Here is a 13,998-nt window from a genome sequence, read left to right on the forward strand (position 1 = left end):
GGGTAAATAAGAAGAAAGCAAACTCAAAGTCACCCACAAATCCAATGCCCCCCTAACCTTTGTCCTGCTTATAACCCAATTGCTTCTATTGTTCTGTCTCTGTGTGGGCCTGTTCTTCATCATTTTTGGACTTATCTCTTCCTCTTTTTGTACCAAAATCACTGATCTCTAATGGACCAGTTTAATATTGTTTCACAGTACGCAATTCTATCAATGTTGATTACATATCTTTACTTGGGTTTGATGGATAAGACTATTGTCAACTTGTATGCTTCAACTTGAGTCATTGGTTACGTATTGTGGATCGATTTTGTCTCATTCATGTCGTAAGCTAATATGGGTTGTACTTTTTTTTGTTTCACGTTGAGTAAATCTAACCTCTTCAGGACGTGTGTATTGATTAGTTGAACTATGCTTGAATTGTGTTGTAAGACTAGGTGAAGTGTACGCAGACTGACTCAACACGAATCCTATCGTTCGTATGATTTAATCATAAACAACATCGACTAGAAAGTCATACATCCATGCCTGTTAAGTTTTGTTGGACCAGTTTTTCAATTTCTGTGGGCTGAATAATCAATGTTTGCTTAGGGAACTTGAAGATACAATATCACAAGATTGAACATGGAAAGCACCTTGCCTTTTGGGATGCAAACTGCCCATCTTTCTCTCTCTTCTAAATATACTAATTCTCTCTCCAATTAACCCTAATTTTTGCATTAAAATATCGTCTAATTAGATCTTATAATTAAGTTGTTATTAACATTTTATTAAAAAAAAATATTTTGTAAGCTCAAGATTCCGCTGTTGTCTGCCTAAGACATTTCTCTGTATCTCTTGCGACCTGGTCACGTTGTTTACTTCTCGTTTTTAAGAGTGAACTATCTTCACAGCCCAACATGAGCTATTCTAACATGCTTTGTCTTCACTTATGCATTTTAGGAAAATTCTCGGGATGACTATGATTGAGCCATCAAAAGAAATGTGCAGATAGTAACACTTTTAATTCTTTTGAGCTTTTGTTCGTCATTTTATTCTCAGATCACTAGTTGTAATTCATTGATGTATTATTCATTTAGTTGGTCACATGTTTAATATTTATTAGTACTTTTTTAAAATAAATTTTAGAAATATAATCCTATGGAAAATTATTGTTCTTATTTAAAAATTTTCAATAAAAATTAATTCTCAAGGATTAATTTTAAAATTTATTATCAAACCGAAATAGAGATGTTGAACTACGTTAAAAAATTATTTTAGAGATTATAAAACAAATGTATAAATTTTAATTTTAAAATTCATATTGGGTTAGCAAATTTCATCTTTTAAACTGAATGTAATTTGAAAAACCATAACTTTGTACGGTCAAATGGAATTCTGTCTCTTTTGCATTTTGGAGTTTGGAGTTTAACTCTGAGTGTATACGAGTTGACTCGAGTTGAGCTGGAAAATTCTTTTTTACCAACTTGAAATTTTGAGTTAGTTGGAATGCTAATCCTAATTCAACGTGGGTTGCATTGGAGTGTGAACTCTATTTGAATTGTTTGGATCGCCAGCTCAACCAACCTAAATTGGGTTGGATTATCGAGTTGTTTTTTTTTAATTATTTTTTAAAAAAATCTTATTTATCTCATATTAAATCTCATGAATATCAAATATTTACCAGTCACAATGCATCATGATTACAAATGTTAAATATTCTTAATTTTCATAATAATATTACACAATAAAATTAGAAGTAGGATAAGATTGAATTAAGTTGTAACCATATTTTTGGATCGGTCGAATTGGTCTCATTTACAGATAAAAAATGTAACCCATAAACTAATTCAAATTTTTTCAAATTTTCAAAAATTCAATCCCGTCCCTAATCATAGTTTACTATATATATTATTTTTTTATTTTTTTATTATTATTATTATTTTATTTGAGGGTTGACTTTAGAGTAAATGAAATTGGGTTTCAAAAGTGGCAACTATCGTATTGATATGCTGTGGACTGGAACTTCCATCCTTGTCTTTATTATAAACATCAAGATGAGATGCCCTCCGCTTTCGCTTTATGCTTTCGTAACTCGCTCGTTTTTCTTTACAATTCAACGATATTAAAAATTCGAATATAATAGTCTTAATCAAAAGATTAAATATTCAAATTTTCGCTCCCACTTACTTACTATTTGAGTTAAAAAAGAAAAAAAAAAACATTTTTGCTTAGTATATATGTTTTTATGATATTTTATGTAACAGTTCAAGTTCATCACTAACCGACATTGTTTTAAAACATATATGTTAAGAAGAGGTTTCCACTCTCTTATAAAAAAATGTTTCCTCAAAATCAACTGCACAAAAGATGAATGAATGGTATTTGAAGTAAAGTTCCTTAGGGAGAGGAACAAAATAGGATCATTCAAAGCTCTTTAGAGTAATTGTAATTATAATGCTAAGAAATATGGTGCCATTTTGAGGATACTTTATTGAAAGAAAAGGAATATGGAACCATACTCAAATCATAACCTTTACTATTTGTTAGTCTAATTAACAACTCAATGGAGCATCTAAAATCAAATCATATTCAATTTCTTCAACCATGTAATTAATGGATGAAAACTTAGCACCGCTTGTGTGAGCAAAATATGAATATGAATCCCATTTCCACTTGGAAACTGAGCCGAAACCACTAAATTAGTGGCTAATTAGGTGTTATGATCAATACCAGTTGTTAGCTATGATACCAATTGTTAGGATCGCTCAACACGCACACACTCGGTCAAAATGAACACAAAGAACAGGAGAGAGAAAAGACAATGGGGAATATTGACTAAAAATTTTATTGTCGATGACTTTCAAGTATATACAATAAGATAGAATACAGAGAATGAATAAAGTACATTTTGAGAGCACTGTCTCTCATCTTTAATGAGGTATATATATGGTTTCAATTTACTAATATAGTTTTCAAAGATTTAAACTACATATATAATCTAATAAATATATCTCTATCAAATATCTTCCAAACATATATCATAATCTTTACTTCAAATATATCTCTACCAGATCTAAGCATCTGGTGATGCTCCATATCCCGACATTAGGTACACAATCCTAGAAACTTTACTGCTTTCAACCCTATCTTTACTTTCTGTATGTTTGATTGGACAGAGCAGAGTTGTTTGGAGAGAAAAGCTCCCACAGACTGTTATCATGAAGATTTTGAGTACAAATCTTGGAGTTGGATCAGTTTCTACAAGGACAAATTCTAAATAATGAGCTAAGGGTAGCAGTTTTTTTGGTGTTGTTGCTGAAAGTTCAATTTTAAAGCAAGCTTTTTAAGCTGATTGTATGAGTTTGATAGCAATTGTGGGGAGTTTGATCAATTTGTTCCAATGCGGAAGACATGCAAGTAACTTGGTTGGAAAAGGAAATGTTCAAACCAGAGAAACAAGTTTTCAACCCAAACCAAAGATTAAACTCAATTGGATACTAAACCAAATCAGAAATTTGAACCAACTAAGATGAGTGAACGGGAAGAACATCAATTACAAACTCAAATGCACCTGCCACAGGTAGAATGCACCGTCAAAAAGTGACCATTAATCACTATTAGGGGTGTACTGATTGAGTCGGATGATCCGAGCAATTGGTTAGAGTTTATAGTCCGACCCAACACGACCCTTTATTTTTTAGTTAGATTGGATTGGACTTTCGAGTTATTTTTTAATTATTAAAAAAAATTATACTTATCTACAATACATGTTACGTTAATAACTAAAATTTCGTAAAAATTTCGTAAAAATTTCGTAAAGTTCAAATATCAAATATTCACAAGCTACAATGCACTGTTCCAAACATCGAATAACTATTTTTTAGGTTGTACGGATCAATGTCAACTTGCAAACTGACTGAAATTTTCAATTTTTCAAATATTCAATCCAACCCAAATCGAAATAAAGAACTAACCCAACTCAATATTCATGATCTGGACGGGATAGTTCAGACTGGTTGAATTCTCGAATCATTAGAACACCCCTAAAATTTCAATAGTTGCTAGGTTTGCAGAAACAAGTGGAGATTTTAAAAATGAGAGTTTTTCTACTCTAATACCAACTTGAATCTAAATACGAAGCTTTCTTTCAAAAGATATACCGATATAAACGGGAAATATACAAAATACACTACAAAACATATAAAGGAAATATAACATATTGATCAATCTTGACCATATGGGGTGGAAATAATTCGGAAGGGCAAAGAAAAACTTTATAATGAGCATGCAAGGAAACTCTATGTATATCAATATATTGATATAACAGATATCGTTGATATTCAATCATGCCTCAGCTATAACCCATCATCGGAAAACATAATGGAAAAACAAAACAAAACAGAACAAAACAAAAGAATAGCCATAAGATCTTCCCTCCACCTCTATGGAGAGATGTGAAGGGTGGCATAAAAAGCTAAAAATATATGATTCGTACTCAAAGCCCTGATCATTACAGGAATGACTAAAAACAAACTTTCAAGTTAGCCTTATTGCCATTTCTTGGAGGAGAACTCGCTTTTGTGAAGTATTAATTACATTATTAGATTCAGCACTCTCCAGAACATCAGTCATAATTGCAGCTGCGTGGCCTAGAGGCTCCTCAATTGCCTTTTTCAACATGAAGGCCTACATGCCAAAATTTAAAATACGCATGAAATTCTTACATGGACGGCTGCATGCATAACTTATCTGGGCACATTTCATACACATTATTTTAAGGAGATGTTTTTACCTGAATTGTGAATATTATTATGGAGCTTGAAGACAGTACTTTGAAGCAAATGAAACACAAGTATTAGATCATGGTGCTAAATGAAACATGGTGCTAAACCTAAATTGTAAATGAAAATTTTGAGAACAAGCCTCTGCTCACAACATAAACAGATCATCAACATAGGTAGATCAAGAAAACCAGTAGATCCACCAAAAGCCAATTCTGTGAAATCAAATGTTTGAAAGTGACTAGGCTTAACATATTTCAGATTCTTGGGAGAAGCATAACGATAAATGCTCCTCAATTTCTAACTGTTTTACATGTCTTCTATTCTATTCACAACACGTCATGGATTGCAACTCAAAAAACGTCATGTGCTTCTTGTATTAACAATAAAAATAATATCATGCATGATTGTTTTTTTAATCACAAATAACATCATGCATAATTTTGTTCTTAATCACAGGGAGATAAAGAGGTATTTCATGTGACTGTGCACAAGTAACTGGCTGGTAAAGATTTTTTTCAATGAAGAGAGATGAAAAGAGAGAAGAAGAGCAAGACCTGTCCATGGTGGGATATGACTAGAGTACACGGGTTCTGAAACCAAGGCTCTCCATCGATTTGAACAGGCAATGCTGCACACAATTGTATCCTAATCGACTTGCCCTGTGCAAGTCTTCTAGCTCGTGAAAGACCCACCTGTTTCATATAAACAAGAAAGTTGCAACACAACTCTTAAGGATGACCCTTGTCGCTTAACCCAACTCCACGGCAACTCAGAATTGTCCCTTTACGACTAAATATGAGATCCCTAACATGTGATCTAGGATTGATACATGACCTAACACTAAGAAGATTTGCATGATTTAACCATCCATTTTCCTAGGTCCAAATTAACAATTTTCTCCTTTTAACTATGTTTTATCAATTTTGTAACAATTTGGTCCTTATACTTCAACTTTGTAATGATTTAATGAAATTTCTTTAATAGGTAGACTAGGGTGTTTTTAAACTAAAAAATAAATAAATTATTACAAAACAATAATTAAAATTGACATTTAATTTGATGGAATTTTTCATATTGGGACTAAATGGTTACATACTCAAGTCCAGAAAGTACCAGAACTAAATGGTTCATTGCATACTAAAGTTTGGGACTTTTGTTTTTTAACCTTAGCTCTATTAGTAGAAATTAAGAAGTTACATGGCTACTGACTTTCAGCTTCGAGCTTAAAACTGAAGCATGCAAATCCCACCCTAATGATTTTTATTTAGAATTAAACAATAAAACTACAAAACCCACCCATAATTAAAAACCCACTAAAGTCTTAAAGCTAACCCATAAGAGAGCATAGCAGCAAAAAACATGAGAAGGCATCATTACACGTGAAGGCTGGAAATAGATTCATCCTACTTAGATCCATCAAATTTGATCTGATATTTTCAGCAAACGGCATGATAAGATGTGGGGAATCGGGAACAGGACAATTGATTTGAATTACTGCATACCTGTAGCTTTCCGAGGTGCCAGGTTCCAGATATGCTGACAACCTCCAGTACTTTATCATGCATGGACTGCGGATCAAAATTATCAGAAGTTTCATCCTCATTATGCCAAAGATCCACACCGCCCATGTAGCTTCCAATGTTCGTAACAAGCACACCTTCTGCATCCTGTAGATATTCAAATTAAAGGTTCAATTAATCGACCTCAAGTAAATGAAAATTCAGGACAAGATCATCATACACAGAAAATTATGTATTAATACGTGTGAACGAAAAATCTCCAACCTCTAAACCATTAGAAGAATTCAAACTCATACATAAAATGTTTCATCATGCTACTGAACATTAGCCTACAACTTTTAGTAATGAATACAGTTACAATTAAGTAATGTTTCAGAACCAATGACTTCAAAGTTAAGTTATTACCTCAGGAACCTCTACCTCTACACCATCCACTTCCACCCGAACTTGCCACGGAATATCTGCAAATGACCTATCCATTATGCTCCTGGCTCCTTCTCTTGCATATAGAACTTTGTTCATAAACTGCAGACATGTTAATAGATTCAGCTAAGTGATATGAACTACTCAAATAGCCTAAGATCAAATACACCAAAGAAGCAACAACTAGCAAGACCTTCTGCAAATGTAGGAATATAGAACCATAAAGATAAAAGTTTCATTTCAAATAAAAAGAAAAGATGAAGTTTAATGCATACGAGATGATTAGCTTTTTGCAACCTGCACAAAACTGACTTATCCTCATTGAGAAAGCGTGCAAGCATGGGCAAGTCAACCACTAAAAAATACACGGGCAAAGTTATTGTGCTCGGAAGATATCTGTTTATGGGCATCATTTAAGAATTGGTAAAATAAATGAACAGACATCATTTATAAAAGGAAAAGGTATAATACAACAGAAAGAAAAATATTGAGAATCGATTATATCTCCACAGAAGTGGTCATTTTATTCAATACATAAGTTACATAGAGAAGTATTAACAAGTGTGTATTAGATCATTGATGAAATTGCTAAAAATTAGTGCACTTGAAGAGGGGGAAGAAAAATATCAGAACTATATTAATATGTACACAGCTGAGCTATAGAAGTACCTGAACAAAATCATTATCATTGGAGCAACGTAAAATTTTATGGAAAGGGGGACGAAATTCTCTCAAAGAGATGTTTTCCCTTCTTAAGTTGAGTTATTTTGGAATCTCTACATAGTGTCCTTATATAGGCATTTTGGAACTTCCTCCAGGGTCATTCATGTACCAAATATTAAATAATAAATCTACCTAATCTAATACATATATAATCTAATAAATCTCACTCTAAGATGTATCCAATGAAATTCATTTTTTAAATCTGTCCTTGTGCACCCATTCAATTATTGATGAATTAAGTTTACTTATCAACACCCCTCCTTCAACTTAATTCTGTTTCATTCTTCATGCTGAGTACACGTCTCATCTTCACCATAGTCTATCCCTATCTTTTGTCGACACCCCTTTGCAACGGGTCTCGCCTTGTAGCGCTCTATTCTGCCTTGAGCATTCATCTTTTTCTTGTACACCCACTTTACTTCAATGGGTTGATTTCCTTTTGGCAATTCAACCAACTGATTTCGCTGGATAGCTCTTATTTCTTAATCCATGACTACTTTCCACTTCTCATCTTGTATAGCTTCTTCAAAAGTGACTTATTTAGCATCGGCTAAAAGACAAATTAAATGTACTGCACTTGTCGAGTCATACAAATCTTACATAGTGCACATCCTCAGATGTCTAGGCTCATCCTCGTCAATGAATTTGATGGAGTATTAGTTGGTACAAATGATTCTTTTTTCTCCGACTCTCAGTGGATTTTTCTCAATCCCATGAACTAGACTCGTTCACCTTCATATCTAAACTGACCATAACCTTCATCTCTATTGGATCAAACAGCTTATAGCCTTTAGTATTCTTCGTACGATATTCCGCTTCCTTTGAAAATGAAATCCATGCTTGCTTGCCGAGTAAATAACCCTCGCAGCACTTAGTAGTATAATCCATATTCGGTAGTCCATGCACCATCTCCAACTCCATCTCCAACTCCTTCAGGCCGCCAAAATGGAGATGACCAAACCTCTGATGCCATAATGACGACTTATCCTCTATGTCGACTTGTAGACATTTCTCCCGTCCATTCCACAAATTTAGGTTGTACATGCGATTTTTTATCATTTCTTCAATTGTAGCAACCAATCTTTAATGGATATTGAGTATCCCTTCTCCATGAGTTGCCCCAAACTTAAAATGTTGCTCTTCAGATCAAATACCTGATACACATCCTCGATTGAACATTCCGCATCATTTGCTTGTAAATAAGACATTGTCTTGATGCATCTTGGAATGATACATGTCCACTTTTAACTTCTCGCATCTCTTTAAGTAAGTGTTTGTACCTGTGTGGTTGCTAGCCCCACTATCAAGATACCATGTTGTGTCATCGTCACAAGCAACATTTTTATAAGCCATCATGAGAACACTATCTACTTCTGTCTCCTCTTTCATGACTAAATACACATTTTCTTCCGTCCTTTTCTCAACATAACACTCATTTGCATAGTGTCCATATTTCCCATAATTATAGCACGGGATTTGATTTGAACTCTTTTGCATAGTGCCCATGCTTGTAGCACTCGACACTCAAATTATTTGCCTGGCTACCTTGCCTGGCTACCTCTTGCACGACCACGTCCCCTACCTAAGTAATATTATTGGCTCGACTGCCCCTTCGTCTCACAGAATTCACCTCAACTGCAGCCTCCAAAACCACGACCGTTGTTTCAACCTCCATAGCCACGTCCGCTGCCACGAGAGTTTTGTGTAAAGCACCTTTTTGTCTTTGATGGTCGCCTTGGCACGTTACGCTTCCTCCAGTGACTCATTATTCCTCTTATTGCATTGCTCATGTGCCTCTAGCGATCTAGCAAGATCATCAACAATTAGATCTTCTAGATCCTTCGACTCCTCAATAGCGCACACAACATTGTTGAATTTGGTTAATGACCAGAAAATTTTCTCCACAACCCGTGACTCCTTCAGAGTTTCACCATTTCTCTTGAGTTGATTCACCACAGTTTGTACTGGTGTGAGGTAGTCAGATATGCCTTCCAACTCCTTCATCTTCATCACCTCCAATTCACTACATAGTGTTTGGAGTCGTACTTGCTTTACTCGACCGACCCCCTAAAACCTTTTCCAATGTGTCCCATGCCTTTTTTGACGTTGTTGCACTTGCTATCTTTTCAAAATTGGACTCATCAACCGCTTGGAATAATAGGTACAAAGCAGTTTTGTCCTTCATCCATGCTTATTTTTGTGTCATAATATCATTTACTGTCATGTTTTTTATTTGCTCTGATTCAAACTGTCCACAACCACATCCCACACATCTTGAGCTCTGAGCAAGACTCAAATCTGAATGTTCCAATTGTTGTAATTTGATTTCAGCAGACATGGCAGCGGTACACCACCCAATGACATCTTCCCAAAATTTGACATTGTCGGTTCTAATACCACTTTGTTGGAGCAACATAAAATTTTATGGAATGGGGGATGGAATTCTCTCCATACTCAAATCTGTCTTTTCCTATCGGTCTTTTCTGGAGGAAGAGATGATTTCACTTCTTAAGTTGAGTGGTTTTGAAATCTATACAGTGTCCTTTTATAGGCCTTTTAAAACATCCTCTACTGCCATTCATGTATCAAACATTAAATAATGTATCTATCTAATACATGTACTAATCGTATGATAATTCATGAATAATCTAATACATGTATAATCTAATACATGTATAATCTAATGAATCTAACTCTAAAAGGTATCTAACTCTAAAATGTATCCAATCAACTTCAATTTTAAAATCTGTCTATGTGCACCATTTAATTATTGATGAATTAAGTTTACTTATCAATTATCAGACAGGAGTAAATCCTCTCAGGCTCCATAAAATGACCACCCTCCATTTTAGCTTTGTTTTTTGGCAACATAAAAATTTCCACATTCTGGCACAAAAGAAGTAAGACACAAGTCTAATGTCCAAAATTTAATGATGCAAGATATAGAACGCAAAAAAGCAAACTGCCTTTGCTCTCTCAAAAAACTAACATACAGTTTGAAAAGTTGTAATAGTAGCCATGCATGATTGCAGTTATGGTAGCATGACCTTATGTAATGGATTGTTTTCGAGGAGTTAAAGTTATCTGTCAAGTCCACAATTTTCATCACCTGGTTATAAAATTTTTCTGGATTTTCCTCCCGCAAATTATGTATGTCAAGGGCAACCTTAGCATCACATCCAATTCCTGCATTTGGGGGACAAATTGGTAATAATGCAGTAGAAAATAAGCAAATGAAAGAAATTAGGGAAAAACACACAGATGTGTGTGTTCCATTGGAGAACCCTGATGATGAGACATACAATTCAGATGTGCCCTAAAGTTGGTCTTAATGCAATCAATCATCCTAATTACAAAAAAAGGAATTACCAATAAAACTTATTCATATACCAAGATAATTATTCATAAATTGTGGAGCTTTGAGCTGCTTTCCATGTTGATCCACTATTGCCACCTTCCAACGGTCAAGAACGGTCACTGCAGCATTTTCTACATGATGCAAAACCGTACAAAGACCTCCCTGTCTCTCCACTGAGCCCAAACCACCACCCCAGTTTAATACTCTAGCGAGATCATTTCCTGTTCCAGCAGGAAGAATAGCAACTGGGGGAGGTGAAACAAAATTTTGTTTGTCTATACAATCTAGAACCCAACCAACAGTTCCATCGCCCCCACATACAAGAACCTTGAAGTGTGGCACCTTTCTGAATAAACAAAGACCAGATTCAGGCCCTTGTTCAGAACTCAACTCAAAAACCTGAAATATTAGCATACAGTCCATGACCATTAAATTCATGAACATCATTAACACTTGCAACGAAAATAGAATTCGCAAGAGATTTAAGTTGCCCTACACATTTAAAACATTATTTTCTTTCTCATAATAAAGATTTTGATAGACCAAGATATATACATATATGCTCCAAGCTTCCACCAAATGCCATAAAGAAATAGAACTTGTGTATAAGCTACACACAAATCATTGCCATCTACCACATTTATCACCAGGGACCAAACTAAGAGCACAGAGTAGTTTGAACAAATTATTCTAGGCTATAGTATACAACAGTCTACTTCTAAGTTAAAGCCTACTATAATAGAGTGGTGAAAAAGCGATACCTGGACAGGATTCAAAAGAATGTTTAACCGTTGTTTGAGAGAATCTCCACGACGGGCTCCACTTTTCTTGTTTATAAGTACTAGCAAGGGACGTGAATCTGGAGGAAACTCAATCACCTCGTATCTCAGGTTCATTCCTACTATATGGGATACATCTTTCTGATTGAATGAAGAATATTTTTTTATGTTTGGATTTGAAACATTTTTGTCATCTATATAACCATTTTGATGCTGAACCTCTGAAGTTCTGCTACCATTACAGTTTCTTTCAGTTCCATGATAACCATTAGCCGTGTGATGAGAATCAGCTGTGCTTTCAGTAGACAGACCACAAGTACTACCACTTGTTCCTGTATAAACAGATGATTTACGTCCATGTTTGTTCTTCTTCCCCTGACTCCTTATACTTGCACGCACCGAGGATGCAATCTCATTTGCTCCGTGGGTGATGGAACTCAAAAATCCACCAGAGGACGTCCTAATCGACTCCTTGACATAAAGTGGTGACAGAATCAACCTTCTAAATGAACCTAAGTCACAAATATCACCTGTTTCATTACACATACTACTATGGCAATCGACATGCACTAGACGTTGGCACCATAAGCAACACCATATTGGAGAACCACCAAGAAAAGACCCACTACATGGTTCTTCACAGTAACTGCAGAAAGAGGCTTCATCAGATTGATCAGTAATCTCAGTCCACCTAACAGCCCATTGGTGCATCACATGCTCAAAGCCGATCATAGATACACACTTGCAATCCTTTTGAGCACTAGAAGAACAGTTTAGGTGAGCTGCAGCACCACAAATGTTGCAACGGTGAATAAAACTATCTGAAGCGACCGTAGGACCAAGAGTCTGTGAAGGGGACACAAACTTTAAGCATGCACAACAACTCAAATTCTTTCCACGAGATACAGATTCTAGAATCCAGTAGTGTGCAGCTACAGGAACTTTATTAGTTTTCTTTGGGTCTCTCTTCGACCTGGCTATAGCTTTCATCCAACTCAAATTGATATTTCTTTGCCATAGAAAGGCTGTAAGGGCTACGGTAAAAATTCCAATGATGGCAGCACTAAGGCAAGAAATAACAAAGATACGATCAGTTGGGTTCCTGCTATTCCAACTAGGGAACAACAATCCAATTTCCCAGACCTCATCCATCCTTTTGGTCACGGATGTGAAAAGAAAACCATCTAATGGCTGAAACAATAAATTTAGCTCAAGAAAAATGACAGCTTCTTACCGCCCAAATGTAATCCAAATCAAATGATGAACCAAATTTTAATGATTTAGCCAACTTGATAATGACATTACCAATTTATAGGTGGTAACTCACTATAAAATCTTTTCACATCTCAATATCACAGATGTAAACCCCCACCACATTTCCAAGGAATCAAATAAAATATTGATAGACAATCGTATACCACCTGAAAACGTGAAAGATAAACGTAAAAAAATGAAACCTCGAAAGTATGAACAGTACCATTAGAAGCAATGAAAAACAAATAGCTATCCTCTAAGGTTGAAAGTCAAGTGTAATCCTACGAATATAACGAATACGAAGATCATATTAATGCTCCAGGTTTTGGATTAAGGAGAACAGGACATAGATTCAACAAGATTTACGAAGGTTAGCTCGATAACGGAATATATAAAGTATAATCAAATGAACACCCCAACAGAGATCGATACAACATTTTGACATAATTGAGAGACTATTAGACCGGAAATCCAATGAGACGCTTAGCAGCTAAGAATCGTAGCAAAAAAAAAAAAAAAGGCAATAGCACAAACTATTCAAGTTCATGGCTCACTAATCGCGTTATAATGCTCATCTCAAAACAAGTACAAACCAAATTCATTTCATAAACAAGACGCAAAATCACGAAAAGCGGTGAAAATGGGCAACAGGATGAATTTAAACTTACTGAAAACAATGAATGAACAACAGGATCAAATGCCCCGATCACAGGAAAACCTAACTCGATCTTCGAATGGTACAAACGCGGTATTCCTTCAATCCTAGGAATCGTATGAAGTCCCAAATCCGAAGCTTTCGATGTCGGAAGAAAGGTTCGGATTTGAGAATTTTCAGATGGAGGTCTCGTGTTCTATCACCTTTCCTCCTCTGTTTTTCTGTTTTTGTTTCCGTTTTTTTTTTTAACCATTAATTTTCCAAATCAAATAAATTTTAGAATCTTTCTTATTTTAAATTCCCGGTTTATAAAATTAAGATTCCAACCAAAAAGAATCTTCTATATTGGCATATAGCCACTGGGCCCCACAGGTACCTTAGACGTGGCACATTTACATACGGACATGTGGATTTCACGTGGGGCTAATCTCAGTGCGAATTCCGCGGTTACTCGGCGGGCAAATTCCTGATTGTTTGGGATAACTACTCACAAACTTCCAAAAAAAAAAAAAAAAAAAAA

General features: G+C 35.2%; 1 protein-coding gene across 1 annotated transcript; it reads right to left on the bottom strand.

The window, feature by feature from the left end:
* Nucleotides 1-4,262: 4,262 nt before the first annotated feature.
* LOC111452543 (diacylglycerol kinase 1-like) lies at nucleotides 4,263-13,716 on the bottom strand. Its single transcript, XM_023093318.1, has 8 exons — nucleotides 13,492-13,716; nucleotides 11,552-12,990; nucleotides 10,823-11,189; nucleotides 10,542-10,618; nucleotides 6,692-6,811; nucleotides 6,269-6,433; nucleotides 5,321-5,458; nucleotides 4,263-4,668 (listed from the first exon to the last, which is right to left on the bottom strand). The coding sequence occupies exons 2-8, from the start codon at nucleotides 12,719-12,721 to the stop codon at nucleotides 4,519-4,521; spliced, it is 2,187 nt and encodes a 728-aa protein (XP_022949086.1). The 5' UTR covers nucleotides 12,722-12,990; nucleotides 13,492-13,716; the 3' UTR covers nucleotides 4,263-4,518.
* Nucleotides 13,717-13,998: the final 282 nt, after the last annotated feature.

Source organism: Cucurbita moschata, unplaced genomic scaffold (assembly GCF_002738365.1).
Source record: "Cucurbita moschata cultivar Rifu unplaced genomic scaffold, Cmos_1.0 Cmo_Scf00014, whole genome shotgun sequence".
NCBI lineage: Eukaryota > Viridiplantae > Streptophyta > Magnoliopsida > Cucurbitales > Cucurbitaceae > Cucurbita > Cucurbita moschata.